The following is a 23,734-nucleotide window of genomic DNA, read 5'->3' as shown; positions in this document are numbered from 1 at the left end:
ATTTGGAGAGATTATTACATGCGAATTCCCGCAATGCTCGCTTGATATCATTATCGAACCAAGCATCTCTAAGCCAGCGCCCTGGGGTAAAGTCAGATACAATGGCGGTGTACAGCATGCAGGCCACAGCAATAGACCCAATTCCTTTCCCTCCACAAGCACATACGGTCATACCTACTGGAAAATACGGGATCCCGTCTGCTCTCCCAGAGTCAAGCCGGTAAGGGGCGGATTAGTAGTTGGGTTCGGTGACGACCAGCGAATACCCGCTGTTGTATGTTTTTGCCCCCGCAATCTTTATTTTTTGCGTTTTGCGTCCTAGTTATACGTTGCCTTTGAAAACTGGAGTCGCAGGAATGGCACTCAATATTGTCACGTTGAGCTCATGAGATGTGACAATGTGCAGGACTTGAGCACCTGGCACAACCCAGATGGTGGATATATACATAACGCTAGTGACTGCCCTCATTAAAAACCCCCAATACAAGGGGGAAAAGAGTAGCATTGATCCAAATAGCCGTTAGTCCGCCATTCCTACCCTCTCAGCACGGTGGGCCAGTCTATAACCACCGAGACGAAGATCCAAGTTATTTCACCTATGGACTCAAAGTCAGTATCTCCCGCTTATCAAGGCCTATCAGCAGTGGCACCGACTGGCAGGAGCATCCACAACGACATGTTCCCGATGCGTTACAGATAATGCAGTTGCAGTTGACGCACCCGCAAACACTACACCCCATTGTGTACTGTCTTTGCACGTAGTAAAGAGGAGGGTTGGGTGAATGAACTTGTATGTTGAGAAAGAAGAATAATTCGGCAGTATGCGTTTGGAGTTTGGTCTTGGACGGGAAGAGAAGCCGGGAAGATGGAGGGTTATATAGAAATTGGTGCACTCGAAAAAGCTCATAGCCCGCTTGCCTTCGGCATACCCGTCTTGTATCTCCTCGGCTGGAAGTAAATTTGCTGCATTCTCGTTCCATTACGGCCAAAGGCGCGTGTACCGTCTTTGCACATTGGCTTTAGCATTTGCTCTCATTTGCTACGGGGAATGCCAAGGGCCTTGGAATGGCATGATGTGTGCCGAGATTATCCGTAAAATACCCCAATAAGAGAAACACAGGTTTGCACATTCGAGTTAAGTGTGTTGTGTGTGTGGTTCCATTCAGCTGAAATGCAAGCCGCAAAAGAGCCAACGCCGTCAAAGCTACCTGTGAAATGTGAGGTAGCCCCGTCTCTATCAGGAAGCTAACTGTACCCAGCCTAACCGCTCGAGAATATCCCTCGCCTTTTGTCTTTGATGCGGACACGGGCTGTACCAAGAGACCATCTCGAGTGGAAAAACCATCTGAACGCAGGAGCCAGTATTAAGTCGGTCCTGGAGATTACGCGTGAAAAGAGCGTCTGCAAAGGCCAAGAGCGACGCGCATCTCACGATGGACTCAACCACGAGATCAGTACACGGTCGTCTCTTCAAGATCAAATGATAGATCATGATCCGAACCGCATGGAATGCTGCTTCAAGCGTCGTCGAGCAGAAGTCTCCTCCGCTGAGCCAGAATTCCTCTTCGGCAAGCTCTACTTGATCAAAATGGAACGGTAAAGAATGCTGAGACGTCGTTCGTGATTCTCTGGCGTATGATTGCTCGCTATAGGCAACGGCGTCGAGGAGTGCATCGAGCTGCGGCAGCAAGCGTTCCGGCTCTTCGTCTTCAGCAGAGACCACAGTTTCAAGATTGAATACGCCATAAATGATGTCGATCAACATATCTGTTGCTGCCTTTGTCGATTTCGCAAATGGCACAGTGTACCAGTCCTTGGTGTTGAAACATGCACCAGAAGCAGTTCGGGTTAATACGTGAGCCTGCAGCGAATATTAACCTTTGCCATTTCAAGCCGACAAGTGCAGAACTCACCATTATCAACCTTAACGACCTAAACATGGCATGACATGGTCCATCTTGGCAGTTCTCTGGCCCCCTCAAAACCAGCAGTTGACAGCACGCCTTGAAGTGTGTCATCCAACTCCCGATGAAAGTCGGATGCAAAAGCTCATAGTACATGAGCATTAACGATGCACTAATGTCTTTTTCGGAAGGCCGCTCCGCAGGCAGATTGTTAGTGTCTGTGGCCTTGTTAATGTGCCGTTTGATGCGCCACTGTTGAGTTTCAAGTGCGCGTGCGTAGCATCTATCGGCCTCTTTGCAAAGGCTCTCTTGGTTTGTCTTTTGTCCGTAAAACAGTAAAGTGATTGCACGGACGGACCAAGCAGTGGTTGAGCAGGTGATCCAAGAGGACAAGTACCGTGTCCATGACAGAGTATCGATACGCCCCGGTTTTGAAGATGTTGAGAAGCAAGTGATAAAGGCGGCGATGATTGACTGCTCGAACAACGGCCGCTCAGATGGTCCATCTAGAAGCCTGCCCTCTTTATTGCTGTACGTAACATCTGTGCAGCTCGTGACGTGGTTGGACCCTCGACCAGAATGCACAAGAAACATCCCCTTGTACACTCCTGGGCAAGACTTTTTAAGCCGGCCACACGGAGAGCACACTGGCTGCCGTTCATCGCACTTCGGTCATTAATTTCATGATCTCAGAAAAAGATTCAGGTTAATGTAGTTCACCTTGACTTTACGCTGTAGGCATCTACCACAGCCCCGGCTTCGACTGACGGATCGCACCATCTCAAGCAGTTCTTCTGTCAAGACTGATATCTTGTAGCTTGAAGGGCAAAGATGAGGTGAGACGCATCGACAAAAGATGATAATCCGGAGCATCGTTGATCCGACTGTACTTGTCAAGTTCACCCTTTCTTGACCGACACCCGACGCCATCTTAGATCCATCAGCCGTTCTGCGGAGTAGACACACTAAGGCCTATTTTTAGAACGTCCCCTCAACCATATCTCACTGAGGAATTTCAGATTCAAAGAGTTGAATATATAATGTCTTGACCATCAGCTAGCCTAAAAGTCCTTGCTCTGAGCCGCATTCTCAATAGGAGCTAGATATGATGCTCTCTCCGGGGCATAAAACTCGGCATCAATCGTGACGTTCAATTTCTTGGCATCGTCCAAACTTCCTCCTTGAATCAGCTTCACCCCCCTGAACTGCTCCGCAGTCGCCTCCTTCCACAAAGTACTTCCGCAATCGGGACAGAAGAAGATGGTGAGCGTCATCCCATACTCGTGCTGGGCCGAGTAGGACTTGGTCTGGCCCTTTTTCACGGTGAACTTTTCTTCGGGGATGACAAAGTTGACGGTGTTGGTGCCTCCAGAAACTCGGCGGCAAGGACCGCAGTAACAGAGAGCCTGGTGAAGATTAGCAACTCTTGGGGCTACAAACAGAAATCTGGGTGAGTATTTTACCTTCACGGCTGGCTCTCCGGCGTAAGAGTAAGCACAGGCGCCACAAAGGCAGGAACCAGTGGTTTCAGATGCCATTTCGAGAGGGGTCGAGAGTGAGTATGTGATCAAGCGTTGGTGTCCGAGGCGAGATTGTAGTGATAAATTTGGAACTGATGACCTGTCAGGGAGATATATATACTCCTACCAAACACATCAGAACAGGTCACATCCACCCTTCACAAACAGATACGGGCTCAAGTGCACAACTAGAATCACCAGTTGGATAAGCTTTCCGACTTTCGAGTAGTCCCTCCGCTTTTCGGCGGAGTTATATAAGAGCCCCGTGTGCTCGAATGACTGGCACCATCCTTACGTGATACACCCGTGCACACCGTCGAGGAGCTTATTCCGCGTGTCTAGAATTTCCAGAGTCATCTTATGTTTGATGGAAGCTGGAAGATGGAATTGTGGGGTGCCATGACTTGCAGCGAATGTCAGCACGACTGATGCTATTGCGGGGGCTGCAGCTCGGAAAACTAACTCAATGCGGGCTAGTCGTTTGCGTGCGAACGGAGGCTTCTTGCCATGCTGGTTAGTGTCTTACTACCATGCCCTGGGCTTATTCCCATATATATGCTCTAAAACAGACCACAGTCCTTCTGGAGAGCTAAAGTCTTACCACCCTTTCCCGCCAGCTTGTCATCTGACACATCATGGCGCTGCCTGTTGTTAACAATGTTCTCGACGCTATCGGCAACACCCCTTGTGTATGCCTCAAGAATGTCGTCCCTGAAGGATGCGCAGAAGTCTAGCTCAAGCTCGAGTACTTCAAACCCAACGGGGTCATGTAAAGGCAGAATGGCCAAGTCCATCATCGAAGAAGCTGAAAAGAGTGGCAGGCTGAAACCAAGCATGGCCGTGGTTGAAGCGAGTGGTGGAAACACAGGTTCTTCACTGGCTCTTGTCTGTGCAGCCAAGGGGTACAACTGCCACATTGTTACCTCGAATGCCTTTGCTGTTGAGAAGCTTCGGACGATGAGTGCTATTGGGACACATGTGGAAATAATTCATTGTCCGTCTGGCAAAATCCACGCCGATCTCATTCCGTCCATGATCTGCCGGGTTGCGGAGCATTCGCAGGATGATCAGATGTATTGGACTGATCAGTTCAACAACCGAGACGGTTTCGAGGGATACGAGGTTCTTGAGTCAGAGCTGGTTGAACAATTTCCGAATGGGGTGGATGCCTTTTGCGGTGTTGTTGGAGCTGCTGGTACGGCAATTGGAGAGGGAATATCTATGATATGGTGTTTACAGGAGAGCTGGGTGAAAAAATTCTTTCTGTTTTCAGCCCTTGTCGAGCAAGTTCACTGGAAGTGATCCGGGCGTCCTTCCGTTAGGCTGGAGAGTGCTGCTCTTAAAAGACTTCGGGTCAACACTTGGTCCAGACCCTGGTGGCTCAGCTGAATTGTTCATTATTGTGGCTGATCTTCTCTTTAAAGACGTCACGATGATCAACAATGAGTCCTGTGGCTTTTGGGCGCCTTTTCTAGCCCTTTTGGTGTGTGGCGGTTCTCATATCCGCTCAACTATCTAAAACTCCGTCTTTAGACGGGTTGATGCAACATTTCTTCCCTCACGTAAATCTTTTATGTGCACTGCCTTACTCAAGATGAGAGGGATTTACGGTTTGGGTTTCATCTTCCTTGATGGTACCTTCGGTCAAAAAGTAGGAATCGCCATTCCAGGATGTGTGGTAAGTATCTCGGTGGGACACAATTACCCTTTTGACAACTCACCTGACACTACACTTAGAGCGACTGCATCAGAAGCATGAAAGCTGAATGCGATTCCGGAGCCGTAATGTGTCTGCACTGGGCTTATAAGGGCAACAGATTTATCGATGAGCTGTCGTCCTGCCTCAAGGAAGGATGCAACCCGGATGAAGTCGTTCTGGCTGAGGATTTCCATGGTCCTCTGTATGCTAGAGTGGACAGACCTAAGATTGGTCTAGAAGGGCGGATTACCACAACCGCAGATGCCAATGCACCACCTATCGTTGGCCAAGGAGAGTCATTGACTACTTTAGGGGACGACACCCAGGAGGTTATGTCAACCGAGGATGCCAATGCACCACCTGTCATCGGCCAAGGAGAGTCATTGACTACGTTGAGCGAAGATACTGAGGAGGCTGTGTCAACCAAAGATTCCGACACATCGACCTCAATCGATTCTGTGAAAGCTGGGGTAGCGGCTTCAGCATCAACGACGAAAGCTGTGGCAGAAACGACAGCTTCAACGAGCACCAAAAGCTCAATCGCCCGAAGTACCTCAACGAAAGAAGAACAAGCCACCGAAACGGTACTACCGGCTAGTGATAAATACTACCCTGGAGGAGGGCTGAGTGCCGGGGCCAAGGCAGGTATTGGAGTCGGCGTAGCCTTGGGTGTTATGGGATTCGGTTGTCTTGTCGCTGCGATCTGGCTTATGAGACGAAGAAGGGCCATTATGGGTGCACCGGGGACAGGTGTGACACATGCTCGACCATTGAAATCACCGCGGCAGGTCGAGGTAGCAGAGATTGATGGACGACCAGCTCCACAAGAGCTGCCTGCTTGATCCCCTGGTGTGGCAATTTTGAGAGTTGAGTGGGATAAGAATGTATAATGAATTATAGTAGGACTCATGAATATGAATCGAAGGCTGTTTTAAAGTCAGGGTCCATGCCACCTTAAGCCTCGGTCTAGAGTCAACTTGTGATGTTGATTGCCTTGAACCCCGACCGGATTGCTTTTCGCAGTCTAGGGATGGCCCCTCTGCTGCTAGTATACGAAAGGGACCTTTATTATACAAATTCTATTGAAGTTCTGTCGCTAACAGTCATGAATGCAAGCTAAAGCAAACTACCTAGGTAGTGTTCGCATGCTAGAGCCACCTCCTCCGCTGAAGGAAAGCCGACCCACCCACAATATGATCTGAGGACTCTATCCTCAAAACGTGCGGTCAGTCAATTCCATGAACCCTGTACTGTACTTTTGCATGATGTAACACGACCAACAGCTCATTGTCATTGCTGTACACGCTTGCTGCGACATTAACAGGGGGTTGATTGTGGGACCCCCCTCTCCTCGGATCTGCAACAAGAGACATAAAGAGGTCTGTGTTGTCATTTTTCTTTTCCCCTCAGTTCTCCGCTTCGCTTTTCTCAATTTACCAGATTCCTTGTCTCTAGATAATTGCGCCTAGTCCACCAAAAGAGGTGTAGAACCGTCATGTCGTCCCCAAAGTCTCGTCACTCCCAGTCGCCAACAGGGCGGTCTCCCACGACGAGTGAGCCCCTTGGAGACATGTTGGTCCAGGGAACCGAAGACCAGTCGAATAATGGCGCTATCGAAGTCGTACGGTTCCTCCATCACGACGACCCCTTTCCAGATCTTGACTGCTCACCATGGGGATGTCATATCTAGGATAACGATTCCGACTCTTCTTACTCGCAGGCGTGGGTTGAGACCAAATATTTCAGAACGTGCTGGCTGGGAAATGCTGAAACCTCACAGGTCCGCAGTTACTGATACCCAGTCCCTAAGATCCTCGATCTTGAACTACAAGTGGGAAAACGGGCGGCGTTACCACGCTTATCAGGAAGGATCTTACTGGTGAGCCCTCAAAACTCGGAAAGATGAATCACAGAACACTGATAAAAGAGCCAGGGCCCCCAACGATGATCGCCAGCAAGAAGCCGAAGACCTTATGTCAGACTCACCCACAAAGCTTTACCCATGAGTGCAAGGTAGCTGATCGTGTTGCATAGGCACGAAGTATATCGGATCATCCTGAACGACAAACTGTACGAGGCCCCTATCGGAGATAAGCCACAGGTTAGCCGTCCATGCTTTGAAATGTTAATGAGCATTTGCTTACAAGAGCTTAGAATGTTTTGGACCTTGGCTGTGGGACTGGCATCTGGGCTATGTAGGTTTTTAAAAGTCGCCTACGTATATCAGTGCTAACTGGAGACAGTGAATTCGCCGACATGCATCCCTCCGCAGATGTTCTTGGTGTTGACCTCTCCCCAATTCAACCCAACTTCGTGCCTCCTAACTGTAGGTTCGAGGTTGATGATATTAGCCAAGATTGGACATATCCCGAGAACAAGTTCGACTTTGTTCATCTTCGTGGCCTAACCGGCTGTATTCCCGATTGGACCAAATTTTACGAGGGCGCTATCAAGTTCGTTCTTCCTTATATGTGATCTCATTTTCTAACCTTAGGCAGACACGTCAAACCCGGTGGCTGGATCGAACACGTCGAACTATGGGGTACTGCAAAGTCAGACGACGATACTCTGAGAGCTGACTCACCCCTGAAGACATGGGTCGAAATCTTCACGAAACTAGGCGAGATGACCGGCAAGACCTTCTTCTGGGACCACAAAGCAGCCGAGTCTGTCAGAGAAGGCGGCTTCATCAACGTCACAGAGCGTCGAATCAAGGTCCCCATCGGAACGTGGCCCAAAGACAAGCAGCTCAAACAGTGGGGAGCTTGGAACCGCCAATTCTTGTTACAAGCTCTTGAAGGGTTTTCGATCCGTGGTCTTACAGAAATGTTGGGGGTAAGCTCCTTTCCTACCACTCAGCGAATGTAGACCTAACCGGCGGCGCTGTAGTGGAAGTACAAAGATGCTCAGTTGTATTTGTCGGATATGCGGAAGGAGTTGACTAACCCGAAACTTCACTCCTATCTTGAAGTGTAAGTCTGCAAGCCCCTTTATCTTCTAGTCAGCTAGTCCGATTGCTAACGGAGACTGGCTTGAAGTACTGTCGTTTATGGCCAAAGGCCCGAGGCCACAGGTGAAGAGGTTTAGGCTTTCCGCGTCGACATCCAAAAGGGCGTTCGAGGTAAACAAAGTTCAGTACGTTTATTGAAAAGTTATGCGGGGACAACCTTCCGAAAATGAACTTGCAAACTTCTATATGAACGAAAAGTTGATGAGTGGCTAATACAAGGGCACTTGTCTAAGCCCCGGCTTCTTATTTAGACACTCTTCAACGTGACGGAACATAAGAATTACTCGGAAAGGATTGAAAGAATAAAACTGCACTTTTTTGCGGCACAGATCAGGTTACTCTAAGCAAACTTGAATGTATAGGATAACCCTCTCCGATGTCCTCAGTCCACCATCTATTTCTGATGTCTTCTTTTTTGGATTCTGTCGGAAAATTGGTACGTCATGTCCCTATTCAATTTTTTCCATTAGACCCTGTGTTTTAAAGCGCTCTAGGGCGATTAAACATAAAGGGAGCTAAAATACTCACATTTAGCCCCCAAAACATTGTTGAATCATCTCCGCTTGGGATCTCTCGTTCTACAATGGTCGAGGGAACGGCTAAGACTCATCTTCCAGATCATCGCCATCATTCCGGACGGAGTCAAACCGTGCGTCTTGGCTGAGAATTTGTCCGATCGCTTCGCTCTCGGAGTCGGTAGGAGATGGAAGGCGATCGACGTCAATGGGATATTCCGATGTGCCTAAGATGGTTCGATTCCAGACGAGAGCGTTCAAAGAGTCTTGGTTGGCACGGGGAGGAGATGGTGTGTGATGCCTAGTGTCCCGGTCCCCATCTGAGTCTCGATCCTGGTCATGAGCACTACCGAATTTCCTTTGCGTTGGGGAGTTGGGTATGTCATTCAAGGGGCCCTCTGTGGAAGTGCCAGACTGGCTGGAATCCCGACCATCGGCGGCAGCCGCACGTTTCTCTAGGTCCTCTATGCGTTTCCTCAGCTGTGAACCTGTGGAGCATCACGTCAGTTACATGCGAAATATAAATCTTGACAGCGACTTACGAAGGCCACGCTGAACCATTCGGTTCGCCCTCCTTCTCTGCTCTGCTTCGTCTGTGATCAGAGACCAATCCCTGTCATGGTCACGAAAGCCCTCCACCAGGTCAGGATCCTCGCTGAGGCTCCTTACGGTAGTGCGGATCCCTTTTGTGTTTCCCAGCTGAATAGGAGGAAGCACCGGAGGATAGGGATCAGACAGGGGACGATTGGCCGCTGTACTCAAACGGATGGGGTTTAGTTTTTTCTTCAACGCAACAGTGTGGCTGTCAATGCCAATGCTGGGTTCCAAAAAACTCAGTTCAGGCGGAGGTCGGTGTTGTTCAGGCACATCGGTTTCAAACCCATCACCATCGCCAACAAGGTATGAGCAATTGCTGCATATAGGCCCCTTGCGACGATCCTGGTCTTCTGAACCACAGGAAGGGCAAATCCGGCGCCAACGTCGTTTCTGCCAATCATCGAGACGTTGGCCACGTTCAACACTAGCGGCTCTGTCGACCTCCTCCTGCTGTCTCATTATACCTTCCTGGATTTTTAACCGCTGACGAATAAGCTCCATATCAGCTTTAAAATTCTCCTCAGCCTTGAACCCCTCTTCAGCTGCCCTCTCTGCCCGCTCTTTAGCTGCCTTCATCTCGGCCTTGTTTCGAGCAATTATGGCCTCGATGTGCTTTCGCGCTCCCTCCTCAGCTTTTCGCTCAGCCTTTCTTTCAGCTTCTAATCTCTCACGGCTAGCCTCCTCGGCCTCAGCCCTGGCCTTTCCGACCTCCTTCTTTGCCTCTTCTTGAGAAGGCTGCATCTTCCCCATTCGGCGATAGAAGGCTGCTTCCTTACCATTGTGGATCTGAACGTCAGGGTCACGCCCATGTTTTGGATATTGAACAAGCACCGCGTCACCGGATGTAGGCCTGACAGAGGACGAAGCGGGATAGTCCGAAAAAATAGGAGCGTCATCTCCAGCAGCTTCTTTAGTAGCAGCGTGAACGAGATCTTCCCATGTCTTCCAAGAATCTACAGAGGCTTCCGAAGGGACAAGACCTCTGTCATTGTTCGGCATTTGTGGTTCATAGCCCTGGATTCTCAGCGGCGAGGCGGCCTTCCCTTCTCGTTCTGTCGGTCGCCCGAGGATGGAATAAATGGAGGCATCAACGGTCTGATGAGATAGTGTCGGCTGCTGTTCTTGTAGTTCTCTTTCACTCTCGACTGGCACGGCCTGGAGATCTTGGAGCTTGTCCTCGCTGTCTTGATGTTCCTGGTCGTTGTGTTCTACATCCAAGCCCGAGGTCTCGGAGTTTGTCTCGGAATCGGGAGCCGCAGGCAATGCCGACAGGGATATTTCCTCAAGATGTCGGCCGAGATGTGTAGTGATTGCGGTCTTCCCAGGGCCAGCTTCGTCTCCACAGAGAGGGCACTCGATCTGTTCCCACTTTGGTTCCATACCATGGTCCAGAGCCAGATGTTGAAGCCAGTTGGCGCGGTTGGAGAAGGTAGAATCGCTGCGTTGGCATGATGTGTCGAGGCACACATACGGCTGAAGATCAATGTATAGATGGCGTCTATCGATGTTAGTGGTGGCTTCGGCTGAGGGCTCCATATACTTACTTCCACTGGGAGTTGGTCGTTATGATGACCGAACGCCCACATGCAGCACACGGGAACGGCTCTCCTCTTTTTGCTTCCTCTGGCAATGGAGGAATTCGAATGGATCGATTGCCATCCCCGTAGTTCATGATTGTCTCTGCATATGAGCTCGCAGGATTTAAAGAAGAGCCAAGACCAGAGTCGTGGAACTTGGAGCCCGTGGTGACTTCGACAGCCTGTTCGGGGTGTTCAGCATGGACTTGGTTGTGGTCTCGTTCAATTCGACACCTGAGGTAACGTTGATAGTTGACCATACCAAGCGAGGAAATCAACTTGGTATCAGCTTCGGGGAACCGATGCTCGATCTTGTTGGCGGAAACTTGATGAGGTGCCCATAAAGATAGAGAGACATCGGCTTCTGTCATCTCCGGCTCTGGGTCCGCGGCTGGGTCTCGAATAATCTGGTCGAGTTCGATGAGACAATCAACGTCAGTTTTAAGATCCTCTGCGAGCTCGTGAACATCTGCCGTGCTGTATTCGGACGTTGAATCGCTAGATGAATCGTCTGCAACGTGGGAGAATTTGATTTCCTCCAAAATGTTGTTCACTTGGTCGCAAAGCCCTTCGGTCTTGGAATTCGAGACGCGTGCCACGGGGAGAAGGCCTAAGAATGTTCAGCGACTCTCTGCCAGGAAAACGATAATATCGCTCACCGTCAATGAGGGTTGTGGAAAGATGCGATAGTGTCTTTATGGTAGCATGCCTCAGCTTTCCCGATCGTTGGAAGCTGTCATCCAAACTCCCACTAGCCACTCCATGGCCGTGGGACCAGAGCGAGAAGCAGCTGCGACTTCGATCGAGGCTGATGAAAATATCCCTGGGAAACTTCCCCTTGTCGGAAAGGATCACCACGGTTTCGCGAAACAGGGTATCAAGAGCTGCAGTAAGGCGTGCCACGGCGCTCTTCTCATCAGGCTCCGGGGCTGGGCCGCCATGCTGCCGTTCGTTCTGTCGGGACTGCCATTCGCGAATGGCGGTCTCTAGGTCAAAACCATCCTGTGATCGTAGTAACGCCGCCATTGAGTCTCATGCTATGATCTCGATGGACCGAGTGCGAGAATGGACGAGATGAAGAGAATGGGCTTCTGGTTTCGCTGACCACCCACTGCAGCTGAAGCTGCACAGCCCTCACAGCCTGCATACAAATCACAACACATCACTCCAGCTGCACTCAAACAGCCAATCTCAGGGCTTGAAACGGCCCAACCTCCACCTCGCCAAGCGGTTGCATGATGCCTCGTGCAGTCTGCCTCGGCCTGCTAGCTGCGCCACGGTCGGATTTTCGATGAGGACTGAAACTGGAACAACTGTGCAAGTGGTAGGCTTGCTTCGCTAACTTCTCTCGCGCGACCTTTACGACGAGACTCCAAAGCCACCTTTTTCATCAGATGAATTGATCCGACACATACCGCTCTTCTTTCGCAATTCCACGAGATGGAGCCCGTCTCACTGGCCTTGGGCATCCTCCCCGTGATCGGCGGCTCAATTGGCGCGTACAAAGCGACCGTCTCAAAACTCAAGATCTTCTGCCATTACTCCCGGGAGCTGAAGCGACTGCGACAACGGTTCGACCTTCAGCGGGTTGTATTCCTCAATGAAGCCGAACTGCTTCTCTCCGATGTCCTGAAAGACAAGGCACTCGCAAAGAGATTGGTCGATGGAGAAGGTCAATCACGATGGGATGACTCTAGCCTTGAGGCTAGCGTTCGAGATCACATGGGCCGAAGCTTAGACTCGTTCAAGGACGTCATGGAAGAGATTGGGACTACCATGACAGAATTCCAAGACAGTTTAAGGTGCTTTAGGCAACTAGAGGCAGAGAAGCAAGAGGTACAGTGAAGTGTGGGCTGACCGATATGGCCCCGCTGACGGCAACAGGACGAGAGTGCCAAAGACGCAGTCAAGAGACTCCGGGAGCGATTCGAGATTCCCTTTAGCAAAAGCAAGTTCGACGGCCTTACGAGCAAGCTCAAGCGATCCAACAAGGACCTCGAACGCATCCGCAAACAGGCCCACGACATCAACGCTAAGGATAGTGCCAAGTGCGTGGTCAAAACATGCCGCAAGGTAGAAAAGCAGCCTCCCCGCCACTTTCCGTCTTTTGGTTCCATACGGAGAGCTTCGCGAGCTCTTCATGAGGCGTTACTGACAGCTTGGTCCAACGCATCGGAAAGACATCTTCGGCATTCCCTAAGGCTATTTCTAGATGCAGAGGGAGCCGAGGAGGTGCACATGAACTTGGCCATTCTATGCTATGGGCATCAGATGGCACATGAGTAAGGGAGCATCCGCAGGCTTTTCCGCAAGCAATTAACTCCAGTATAGTGTACCCACCAACGAAGCCACTTTGATCCGCCTCCACGTTCAGTCACGTACCCTCGAATCGCTATCATGGGCTCGTCCAACCGGCCTACTGACGCCAGCCGACTCGACAGCTTCGATCGAGTCCCAATATTCCGAGGAAGGCAGTAGGCAAAAGCGGCAAAGGGTAAGATTTGCACCATCTCCATCCGACAGCGCCAGGGACGGCCAAAACGATGTGCCTGATCATTCATCAGTGTTGCCCAAATGCCCAGCCCCTGACTGCCAAACTACTCCAGACCCGGATATACTGGAGCTCTCTGGTGATATCTGCATGGAAATTAAGCGCAGGGTTACTCGGCACTTCATCTCGCAGACCGAGAGCTGTGTCCCTCCATGCCTGGGTCACATTGACTGCTCGGTGGAAGAGAGCTTTCGACATTATTTTTATCCATTACTGGATGATGATTCTGATCACGGAGAGTGCCAAGCCAGCCTCAATTCAGAGGAGGTCATGAGGATGGACGATATCCTCGCCAAACCAGTTGACAAGAGGCTAACCATTGTCCACCAACTCCGCCTGGCTCTGCAAATCGCCTCGGCTGTCCTCAAGTTCAGCTCGACGCCGTGGTTAAGGGAGTACTGGAGTGTCCGTGATCTATACCTTTTTCATGGAAGCCAGGCCGATGAGCTATCTGCATCTATCCAGACGATGCACTTTAAAGTCGACGTCATCAATTCGCAGAGTCTAAATTATGAGTCCTTCATGGATGTGGATATGTCGTTGCCCAACAATCCCATGTCAGCACTGATAGATCAGGCAACGCGAAAGTACGGCATCCGAAACATGACACTATATAGTCTTGGTGTCGTTCTGTTGGCTATCGGACAATGGGCACCGGTTGACCTCAACGACGTGGAGGAAGTGCGTCGGCTGGCTGCTGAACCGTGTCGCTTGGGGCCGAGGTATCAGGAGCTCACACAAAAGGTATTGGACTGTGATTTTGGTTATGGAAAAGATTTGAAAAAGCCGAGACTTCAAGAGGCTGTGTACGAGAATGTGTTGCTGGAGTTGGAAACCATGATTGAGCGGTTAGACTTGAGCAAGTAGTAGCCAGGCTAGCAAGTTGACCAGGAGGGGGAGAGGAGAGTGCCTTTGCCATACAGTACGTTCACTCTGGCATGTATCAGATAATTTTTCTCGTGCCATTTCCACAAGTCCAGCCCAAAACCTGGCTTCCTGCCTCAAGATCAGGCTTTGTCGTACAATGCCCTGGTACTGAGTACTAGGTCGTGGAACTCACATTCAAGACGAACCAGCAGTTCAGTCACGTGGTGTAAATGTCCAGCCTTATTTAAACCCGCAACCCCCCCGTTTCAAGTTGAGCATCCCTCCAGTCAGCTTTAGCTGCATAAATTTCTGCTGTTCTCAACAAATTCACCTACCATTTCCAAATCCCCACGAGCAAAACTGCCATCAGATTCCATTTCTCACTAAATGTCACAATGAATCTACTTCAACTCCCTACAGAGATTCTGCTCATTATTCTCCGCCTAAAGGGATCTGCATTTTTCCGCCGTAATATTCGTCGACTTGTGGTGTCAAAATCGTGGTATGAGCTCGCCAGGCTGGTCCTCCTTCAAGACCTTCAGTTGTCTGCCAAGTCACTTCCGAAATTCCTCAAGGCGGACATGAGTTCTTTGGTTCATCAACACACAAGAACCGTCAAGGTCGCCTTCGATGTTGTCCGAGATCGCTGGGCGGTATCCTCAGGATCACGCCATGTCTGGAGAATAGTGGTTACAGACTGGACAACAAATGTGGACAACGACTTGACATCGCTTGCCTCCATTTTACAAGGTTGCAGTAATCTGCGCAGTCTCAAATTGAGACCAAGGCCAAGGCCGCGTCCCCTGGGAATGATCTCGCAGACCTGGCTCTCGTCAGACGCTCTCGTCTCTCTCCTATCTGTTGGCCACCTCACCTGCCTTGAATTTGACACTGTCAGCACCGGGCTCCGTAGTACAACTAGCCACCGCAGGTCTGACATTTGCGAAGTTATCAGGGCGCTGCTCCCCACGCTTCGACGATTGCGCTGTCGAATGAGAAAGATCTGCCCCAGAATCCTGCTCCCTCCCGAAGAAGGCCCACTTTTGAGCCTCGAGGAGGTCATCATCAACTTGAACTTGGGTGATCCAACCTCCCATGATCCGCCTCAGCACGCCTACCGATGCGGCATCTTTGTATCCGGTTCACCTGCGACGTGGAAAGCGGAAATGGAGTCAGGAGCAAAAGATTTGGTGGATAGAATGGCAACACCGCGAGTTGTAAGGGTCTTGTCACGCTCACCGTCTGGCCCCCAAACGGAATGTTTTGATGCCATTGCACAGCGTCGGATGATGCTCGCGCCTAGTGCGGCTTGGGATGCAGATGGAGAGGAGGTGGTGGAAACGGCGGCAGATGAAGGGTCCTGATGTCTTCTGCATCTAAATGGTTTTGTCTTTCATACTCAAATGAAGTGTATGTACTTGTGATTGCTTTGTAGGAACTCAGAAAAGGAAGATATTCTTGTACCAACTTGGCAGCAAACTAATAGGATAGTATCGCCCAAAAGTGGAAAACTAATAAATTGATGGGATGGGCGAAAATATGGCGTTGAACATGATACATACCGAGGGCTTATCTATCTGATTAATGTCTGATCCAGAGCCTTGATCCACGGTCCGACTGAAGCCGGGGATGTGAAGGACCTCCGAATTGCCTCCACATTTCCGCCGCCCATCTCCGAGTGGGGCCGATATCCCCGGGACTCAGCTTTCATACTTCAAGCTGGTAGCAAAAACAGTACTTTGAGACGAGAAACACTCACTATCTCGTATGAAGTGATCTTGTAAGAGGTGCTAAATGAAGTATCGTCATTACCAACGACGTGGATCAAGCTTAGGTAGCGTATTTTCGAATATCATAGTGAAGCACCATCATTCACAATTTCACCGAGCTGGTCGAGTTTAAGGGTTCATTTGCGGCAATTGAGGTGTACAGTACATGGAAATTCATTCCGTTCCATACCCCAACAACTCAGTCCTATGCCGTCCAATCTAGCATCAAGATTGACTACTCGTCGATATCCTGGAGGACCTCGACGCTGGCCCCGGGTCCAAGCTTCTCACGGAGCTTCGTTGCGAGCTCCTCATTGCCCCTACAAAGTATTAACAACGACAACTATAAAAATAGGGCTGGCGACTTACTTGAGCATGTACATGGGAGGGAAGATGAGAGGGGAAGGTAGGAAGGCGTAGTCGGAGTTGCCTTCGATAATCCTGGCTTGGTATTAGTATTGGGAGGATCCGACCTGTCTTTTCAAATAAACTTACTCGCGGATGGTGCTCTCGTTGATGATGTCGCCATCACGAGTTCGGACTTGGATCAACTTCTGGAAAGGGGACGTTTGTTAGTCCTGGTGGAGCTCATCAGGTAGCTCTTGAACTCACGGCCATGATGAAGGTTGGTGGTTTGGATGTGTTGTTTGATGTTGGTGTTTGTTGTTTAAGAAGTGAGTTGTGCTGATGAAGGTTGGAGCTTTGGATGGCGGAGGAGCTCAATATTTATAGGCAGAAGGATGTCGACCAGCGTAACTACAAACTACAAAGACACTACCAGTTTGCTTACTCTCAATGTCAAAGACTGCGTCATCAGTATACTTGCCAGGCAGGTCTCATCGTGGAGTGAAAGCTTCATGGCCTCCACTTTGACAATGAATGCAGGGCTACGAATGGGGCGAACACGGCACGGCCCGTGGCGGAGCCTCTCCAATGAGCTCTACATGGGGCTGAAACCTTTGACGCAAAAGGGTCCACGGAAAGATCTAGCGATGAAGATCATCTACAATGATGGAATGCTACATGCCAACGGTTGGCCCAGACGACGCTATCAAGTTCCTCTGCAAGGAATTTCGCGCATGTGTGTTCCAGATAAGTGACACAGAAGATGCGTCCATGAGTCGATATCTTGATGAGCGTGCGGTAGAGGAGCTTCACCGGTGGAGCGCATGTCTCACTCGATCTGGTGCCAAGAGGACCCTGATATCGTGGCGAGCGGGGAACTGAATCGATCCGAAATGACTCGTCTCCTTTTGTCTGCCGACAGCCCGATCTACACTTGACGGAGCAATCAAGATGAAATGGGTGAGCACAGCTTGCCTTGACGCATGCCTGAATGAAGCCTCTTGCCGATGGCCAAGACACGGGAGAATGAGACATTGTTGACGCGACATAGAGAGGGCCTCAATTGGTCTAGTTACGCGCCTACATCCTCAACATTGACTTCAACTTCGTCATCATGTTGAAATCTGAGACAACCCTCCGTGTTGTGAAGGAGATAGTGTCCGGTTTGCTCCGTAGCTGTCCAAGAAGTACGGGACCAAGAACAAGAAAAATACTTGAGAATTCGGTTTCCAATGTCACTCCCAGTCTCTTGTGAACATGGGTGTCGGAGTAACCCAATCTGGAACGCACGAGACGCAGTGCTTTTAAAGTAAAATTACACATCACGCATAATGAATAAACCCTTGTTAAGCAAGGCATGTCAATGGGGAGTGGCTGCAGGTTTCATTTTTGATCCAACCACACTCAACATCGACATTCGCCTGGAGAGACCATACCCTGCCTTATAATTCACTTATGGCTATTCATTGGGGCGTCTCACTTTCACGGTTCTGTCAGAGTTGGTGTGAAATTACCACTTCGTCAGACGCATCCAATGAGGAGCATTAGGCACCGCACTTCCTGCAAGCACGAAAATACGGCGCGCGGCCTCTATGCGATATCATAGCAAGGACTACTGAATCAAGTTTAGCAAACTTCCAACATGGATATAGATTTATAAGAGAACCAAGTTACTAGTGTCTCATAAGCCACTACGTCGGTCGGACCGCGCACAAGACACTGAAGAAGCTCCAAGAGGGCATGGGCCGTGTTCTTTTCATCCACGAAGCCGATCGACTTATGTAAGGCTCAATACGGCGCCGACGCGGTTGACGAGCTGGTCAGTTTCCTCAGCAAGCCTGCCCATGTTGGTAGAATCATGGTTATCCTCTCTGGCTTCACGTCCGATATGCATCGGCTCATTCCTAGCTAGAGCAACGCCCGCGATGTCAACAATCGAAGAATTCAAATACTATGAATGTTTCTTGAGACAAGCCAGTCGGGACCCTGTGGAGAGCTGATACTCACCGTCGACCTTATTGTCGAGTGCATGAAAGACATGATTACACAGCGGAAAGATCGTTTGGTGGCTATGGCGTCTGGCGGCAAAATTCCTCCTTCAACATCCCACTCTAGGAGTTTCCAACTCGGGTCCTGGCTTGGAGAATCCGCAGCTTGCTCCACCTCCTCCATCTTCGCAGATGTCGATTTCTCCGAGAAGATGGCGGCTTGCGACTCGCTTCGGGATCAGCTCACAGATGTCCAAACCCAGTTGCGGGTCAATGAGAAGATTCACCGAGTCCTTCGGCAGTTGAACCATTGCGAGTATGGGCATTGCTGGACCAAAGCTGACGGGGGTTACCGGTGCGAAGGGGGGATGCACTTTGTAGCTGAGACGGAAGTCCAGGCAATGATGGCATAGTCGTGATTAGAAGCCATGCTTTCGTCTCTTGTGTCCGCTTTAGAAGAATGGTTGAGAATGAAACTAGAGTCTTGTTTAGTTGTAAAGGATGCGAGATGGATTCCGGAGTATGAAAAGAAGCCTTGATTTGTGATAGGTTGGCTGTTTCGTTCGAAAGAGCATCGTAGTAGTTCATAATGGAACACTCATGGCAAAATCTTCCGGTGATGCGGCCCGTATCATCTCCCTCCAGCATAGAATAAACTTGTTACAATTATATACCGAGAAATTGCCATAGGGTAGCGGTCTTAACTACTAGCCTAGATCAAAGGACGGTTGTTTTAGCTTCTAAGCCGTACCAGTCAAAACTCATGGTGGAAACGACAACAAGATGAATCACAAAGTTATACATGTTGGCATGAGTACGTATGCAAGGTCCACTTATCGAATGGAATCTCTGAGACTCGATGACACCTCATAAGCCGGTCTCGACGTCAGATGCGGCATTTTCTGACTGATTCTTTAAGACACTTGCGAATCTTTCGTCAGCCATGCAGGCAACAAATCACACAGCCCTCTTATTACAGCTTATTCTTAAGCCGAAATCCTTGTCACTTGTCCGCTTACTTTCAACTTCACTGCAGGGGACGGCACCGGAAGCACCGGAGTCCATCAATACCCTGGCCCACGCAACGTGTACATGACCCATTCCATCGACTGGCAGGCATGCCAAGATTACTTGCAAAGTCTAAGACACATGGCTCTCCAACGGCAGTTGCCGCCCTTGACAGATGGAACGATGTCGCCATTTAGCTCATCCATAAACGCACTAGCAGACTCTTGGGTCAAAATATGTCGATCCGTCGTATCCAGACCAATATCTCCTACGACATAGACGCAGAATTTCTTTTGAAACATCCTAATTCACATGCTGGACTGGATTCTATGGTGCTCATTGACACCCACAACACCTACAAACTTACAGCCTTCTAAGAGCATTGAGTTTTTTTTTGGCAGTGACAAGTATTGGGGATTGATTTACTCCGTGCTCCGTCCCGGGACGGGGGATGCAACCCTTTAATTTCAACATCCTTGCCCTTTACCAAGTCGTTGGTCTTCCCCGCAAGCTCCGTAGGCTCGGCAGTTGGCAGCTAACTTCCGTATTTATTAGGCCCTTGCACTCACGTAACGACGGCCTTGACAAACCTGGAAATGTGCAAACCTTCTCAGCAAACAACCTCGCTCTGGAATGGTGGCTAATCATACTAATAAATAACGGCAAACTCTATCACCTTGACACTTCCAAATCACCCGGGCTACCCACCGCAAGCCTGGAATATGCGGCCTGACACTAAGCTTACTTGCCGTGTGATGTTTTATTGCCCAAGATGAGAGAATTCGACTCCGCCCCCGCGGCATCCTTGAGTGCGTTGAGGTACCTATATCATGCGTCCCCCGCGACGTTTTTGGTGGCACAGCTCCCCTTGGCAATCCATCCTTCCGGACATTTGACACTCAAGCTGTCGTGCACCACTCTGAAGCCGCCATGCGTGTGTCAAACACCCGTCTAGCCCTCTGGGCCTCATTGGTTCCTCACGTCATATCTTTCGCCTACAAGCCCCCCTCTAGCACATATGATGTTGATGTTGCCATCATTGGTGGAGGCTCCGGCGGTATCCATGCAGCAATTCAATTGAAGGACGCTGGCGCCAAGGTCGTCGTTATTGAGAAGAAGGACCAGATTGGAGGTCACGCCGAGACATACACCGACCCTTCTTCAGGTATTCCCGCAAACATTGGTGTCATCATTTTCGAGGACACAGAAGTCGTGAACAACTATCTTGATCGCCTCAAGGTTGAAAAGAAGAAGGGAAATCCAGCTGCTGAAGCTGGCACCCCCAAGCTTTACGACTTTTCGTTGGGCATTCCCATCCCGCCGCAGACTCCAGAGGAACAGGCTGCTTCGCAAAAGGCTATTGCGGACGCACTCAAGGTCTACTCCGAACAGGTCATTCCAAAGTATCCCTGGGTTGATCAGGGGTTTCTTCTCCCTGACCCCATCCCAAAAGAGCTTTCTCAGCCTTTTGGAGAATTCGCGCAACAGAACGGCTTCAGTGCTTTTCTGCCCAGCATCGTCCAGTTCAACTGGTACCCGGGGAACATCACCACCATCCCGACTCTGTATGGCCTCAAGAGCCTTGGCCCTGGTTTACTGAAGAGTGTCGCTGGGGGTTTCGTTTTCCCCGCATCCGGCGACACTCGAACCATTTACAAGGCCGCCGCCGCCGAGCTTGGCGACAGTGTCCTGCTTGAATCCACAGTTGTTCATGTCCAACGCAACAAGAAAGATGGTGTTGTCCTCATCGTGCAACGACCCAACCACGCTCCCAAGACCATCCGAGCCCGCAAGCTCGTGGTTGCAGCACCCCCAACTCTGGAAAACCTTGATCCCTTCGACCTTGACAAGAACGAGCGCAAGCTGTTCTCCAAGCTCTCTGGACTTGGCTATTTCGCTGGTATTGCCGCTATCCCTGGCATCAATGGAAGCATCCAAAACGTCGGAATTCAGACACCTTTCAACACTCCTGTCATTCCTGGCAGCAACGGCTACTACCCTTCAGGCACACCCAATCAGGTCACTCTCGGTGTGGCTTTCGATACAACCGATTACACCGACAGTGAGGCTGAGGATCTTGTACGAAAGGAACTCGCCACGCTTGCGGCTGTAGGTGCACTGCCGGCCGACGCCGCGGAGAAGGTCACATTCCCCTACGTCTCAAACCACGCCCCTTACAACCTCCGTGTTTCTGGCAAGGAGATTCGCGATGGTTACTACCGCAAGCTTCTCAAGCTTCAAGGTTCGCGTAACACGTACTGGACTGGGGCTACCTTTGCTGGACACAACAGTGGTTTGATTTGGACCTGGAATGAAGGCACTGTGCTGCCTGCCCTGAAGAAGGATCTTGGTCTGTGAGATCTTGGGTCGAAGCCATTATTAATTATGAGCACCTGCCGTTTTTGCGTACTATTTTGCTATTCTTCTATACACATAGCGATGCGTTGTGTGCCTTTTTACATTAGTCTTCATCGTATATATTAGCTAGTCGAAAATTTACAACCTTACTACTCGACCATACGTAAAAGTAGTTCCCCTCCAGATAGGAGGTTTTCTACCATAAGATTCAGGAGATAGATCGCATTCAAGACTACTCTACCAAATTGCTATGAACCGATCACCCTCATCTTCAGCACCCTCTGGCCTGAGTGCCTACCATCCCACGTCAATTCCTCTAAATACATAGATTGCCATCATGTAGCAAGTCGCACTGACAAAGTACGGCATTCCAAAAGCCATGCCACCGATTCCAATTCCGCGAACCCAAAGTGTGGCCATCAAGGGTGCTCCAAGTAGAGAGCCAACAGTCTTGACGAGCATGACGATGGAAAATATGTGACTCTCCGGGTTGGAAGGGTCTGTCGCATCACCGGTATATGGAGGACATATGACGGGTGACCTGAGTAGTGAAAGAGTAAAGATGGGTAGGGCGGATCCTAGCGCATAGACGAATAATGAGGGAATCAGTATCCAAATCTCAGCAGCCACTGCAATGCCCAACGCTCCGAGGACAGACACTATGAGACAGGCGGTGGCATATCGAACATTTGTCTTGTCAACAGTTGAAGCTGTCTCTTGTCCAGGCTCGGCGCGCGAACGCAGAAACTTGGGGATGATCCAGGTGAGTAGTGTAAAGTTCACAACCGCCTTTCCGGAGAGTAGATATCCGGCGGCAGCAAAGGTCCAATGGTAGCGTCCCGAGATATACTGCACCAGGAGCTTTGTGTCGGAGCTGGCCAGTGATGTTAGCATGAAGCTGATAAGTAGGAGTGTAAAGTTCCGTGGGTGGCTGGTGACGATGGTGTAAATAGTCTGCAGACGATCTGCAGTGGAGTGCAAAAGTGATTTGTGGTCGTCTTGAGCCTTGAGTAGTGGTGATGAAAGGAGGGGTTCCCTTTGCTCTTCATCAGGTGATTGTCTACCCTCAGCAGGGTCGCCATGAGATGGGAGGAGATATATAGCAGGGATAGCCAGCAGAAGAAGGAAGATGCCCAACCAAAACGGCAACCAAAGAGAAAGTGTCATGGTGGATGAAGCTAGTGCTGGGCCAAGAAGAGCTACCACGTAAGAGACAGAGCTCATGTATCCAAAGTAGATGGCTCGCTTGACATGGTCATCAGTAAGGTTCGAAGCGAGGGCATATGTGAGGGAGTTGAAGACGCAATCTCCCCCGAAAACCGATAGTGTCGGACCGGCAATAATTGCTCTCGTGGGAAGTAGGTGCTCGAAACGGCCCACTATAACAGCCCATAACAACATCAAGACTCTTGGGACAAGGTTGAGTCCCAGGATAGTCCGGCGACCCCACGTCTCGGCCAAGAAACTCAAGGGAATCGTCATGATGAAGTCTGTAGGTCGTCAGCCAAGGGTGCGATTTTAGTACGGAATCGTCAGTTTCTCACCTCCAGATACCCAAAGGGTCTCCATTATTCCTTGTATCCGACCCAGACTCTTTCCAATCTCGTCGACCTTGCACAGTTTCTCATCTATGCTTCCATCTGGTTGGATAAGGGATGGGTCTGTACTCCGGTAGTAGTCGCTGCAGAGTCGTCTCTCGATGAGTCTGTTCAGTGGAAGCTGGTACAGACTCATAGATAGATTAACCAGTAGAACTAGGGCCAAGACTGGGACGATAGATCGAGCCTGTCGGCGGGCCTGAGGACGCCGGTTGACGTCCTCATCCGGCGAGGCTGGCGCATCAGCCATCTTATCACGCACAACAACTAATGAACTAGTACTAGAAAATCATTGAAGATATTTGCTTCGCTACACACGCTCTTGGGCTTAGGATCAAGTATCGCGCTTCTCGGTGAGTGTTTGCAGTCGACGCGTGATGTTGTTGGGTTAGAGTGAAGCTTATCAGCGAGAAGCTTATCTCGCGTTG

General features: G+C 50.1%; 9 protein-coding genes across 9 annotated transcripts; 5 read left to right on the top strand and 4 right to left on the bottom strand.

Annotated features, from left to right (window-relative positions):
- Positions 1–1,237: 1,237 nt before the first annotated feature.
- NECHADRAFT_83119 (uncharacterized protein) lies at positions 1,238–2,310 on the bottom strand (the record flags this gene model as incomplete). The annotated part of the gene is made up of 3 exons (XM_003044373.1): positions 1,238–1,861; positions 1,914–2,156; positions 2,263–2,310. 3 exons carry the CDS (start codon positions 2,308–2,310, stop codon positions 1,238–1,240), a joined length of 915 nt encoding a protein of 304 aa, XP_003044419.1.
- Positions 2,311–2,965: 655 nt separating this feature from the next.
- NECHADRAFT_45735 (uncharacterized protein) lies at positions 2,966–3,442 on the bottom strand (the record flags this gene model as incomplete). Its single annotated transcript, XM_003044372.1, has 2 exons — positions 2,966–3,310; positions 3,368–3,442. The coding sequence occupies 2 exons, from the start codon at positions 3,440–3,442 to the stop codon at positions 2,966–2,968; spliced, it is 420 nt and encodes a 139-aa protein (XP_003044418.1).
- Positions 3,443–4,081: 639 nt separating this feature from the next.
- Positions 4,082–5,965, top strand: NECHADRAFT_83117 (uncharacterized protein; the record flags this gene model as incomplete). The annotated part of the gene is made up of 4 exons (XM_003044494.1): positions 4,082–4,619; positions 4,795–4,907; positions 5,019–5,102; positions 5,162–5,965. 4 exons carry the CDS (start codon positions 4,082–4,084, stop codon positions 5,963–5,965), a joined length of 1,539 nt encoding a protein of 512 aa, XP_003044540.1.
- A 921-nt stretch (positions 5,966–6,886) lies between these two features.
- Positions 6,887–8,210, top strand: NECHADRAFT_45772 (uncharacterized protein; the record flags this gene model as incomplete). The annotated part of the gene is made up of 8 exons (XM_003044493.1): positions 6,887–7,002; positions 7,057–7,098; positions 7,158–7,224; positions 7,278–7,318; positions 7,367–7,576; positions 7,622–7,958; positions 8,013–8,095; positions 8,162–8,210. 8 exons carry the CDS (start codon positions 6,887–6,889, stop codon positions 8,208–8,210), a joined length of 945 nt encoding a protein of 314 aa, XP_003044539.1.
- A 522-nt stretch (positions 8,211–8,732) lies between these two features.
- On the bottom strand, positions 8,733–11,848 carry NECHADRAFT_83115 (uncharacterized protein; the record flags this gene model as incomplete). The annotated part of the gene is made up of 4 exons (XM_003044371.1): positions 8,733–9,136; positions 9,191–10,788; positions 10,841–11,432; positions 11,482–11,848. 4 exons carry the CDS (start codon positions 11,846–11,848, stop codon positions 8,733–8,735), a joined length of 2,961 nt encoding a protein of 986 aa, XP_003044417.1.
- Positions 11,849–12,502: 654 nt separating this feature from the next.
- Positions 12,503–14,240, top strand: NECHADRAFT_23646 (uncharacterized protein; the record flags this gene model as incomplete). Its single annotated transcript, XM_003044492.2, has 3 exons — positions 12,503–12,658; positions 12,707–13,104; positions 13,154–14,240. Coding segments are annotated over 3 exons (1,641 nt in total), but the record flags the coding sequence as incomplete, so codon positions are not given.
- Positions 14,241–14,635: 395 nt separating this feature from the next.
- On the top strand, positions 14,636–15,604 carry NECHADRAFT_83113 (uncharacterized protein; the record flags this gene model as incomplete). The annotated part of the gene is made up of 1 exon (XM_003044491.1): positions 14,636–15,604. The coding sequence occupies one exon, from the start codon at positions 14,636–14,638 to the stop codon at positions 15,602–15,604; it is 969 nt and encodes a 322-aa protein (XP_003044537.1).
- A 4,676-nt stretch (positions 15,605–20,280) lies between these two features.
- Positions 20,281–21,708, top strand: NECHADRAFT_45738 (uncharacterized protein; the record flags this gene model as incomplete). Its single annotated transcript, XM_003044490.1, has 1 exon — positions 20,281–21,708. The coding sequence occupies one exon, from the start codon at positions 20,281–20,283 to the stop codon at positions 21,706–21,708; it is 1,428 nt and encodes a 475-aa protein (XP_003044536.1).
- A 294-nt stretch (positions 21,709–22,002) lies between these two features.
- Positions 22,003–23,442, bottom strand: NECHADRAFT_45792 (uncharacterized protein; the record flags this gene model as incomplete). Its single annotated transcript, XM_003044370.1, has 2 exons — positions 22,003–23,198; positions 23,253–23,442. 2 exons carry the CDS (start codon positions 23,440–23,442, stop codon positions 22,003–22,005), a joined length of 1,386 nt encoding a protein of 461 aa, XP_003044416.1.
- Positions 23,443–23,734: the final 292 nt, after the last annotated feature.

Source organism: Fusarium vanettenii (genome assembly GCF_000151355.1).
Source record: "Fusarium vanettenii 77-13-4 chromosome 7 genomic scaffold NECHAsca_22_chr7_11_0, whole genome shotgun sequence".
Lineage (NCBI taxonomy): Eukaryota > Fungi > Ascomycota > Sordariomycetes > Hypocreales > Nectriaceae > Fusarium > Fusarium vanettenii.
The sequence above is the reverse complement of the archived record's forward strand: the minus strand, read 5'-3'. Positions and strand labels throughout refer to the sequence as shown.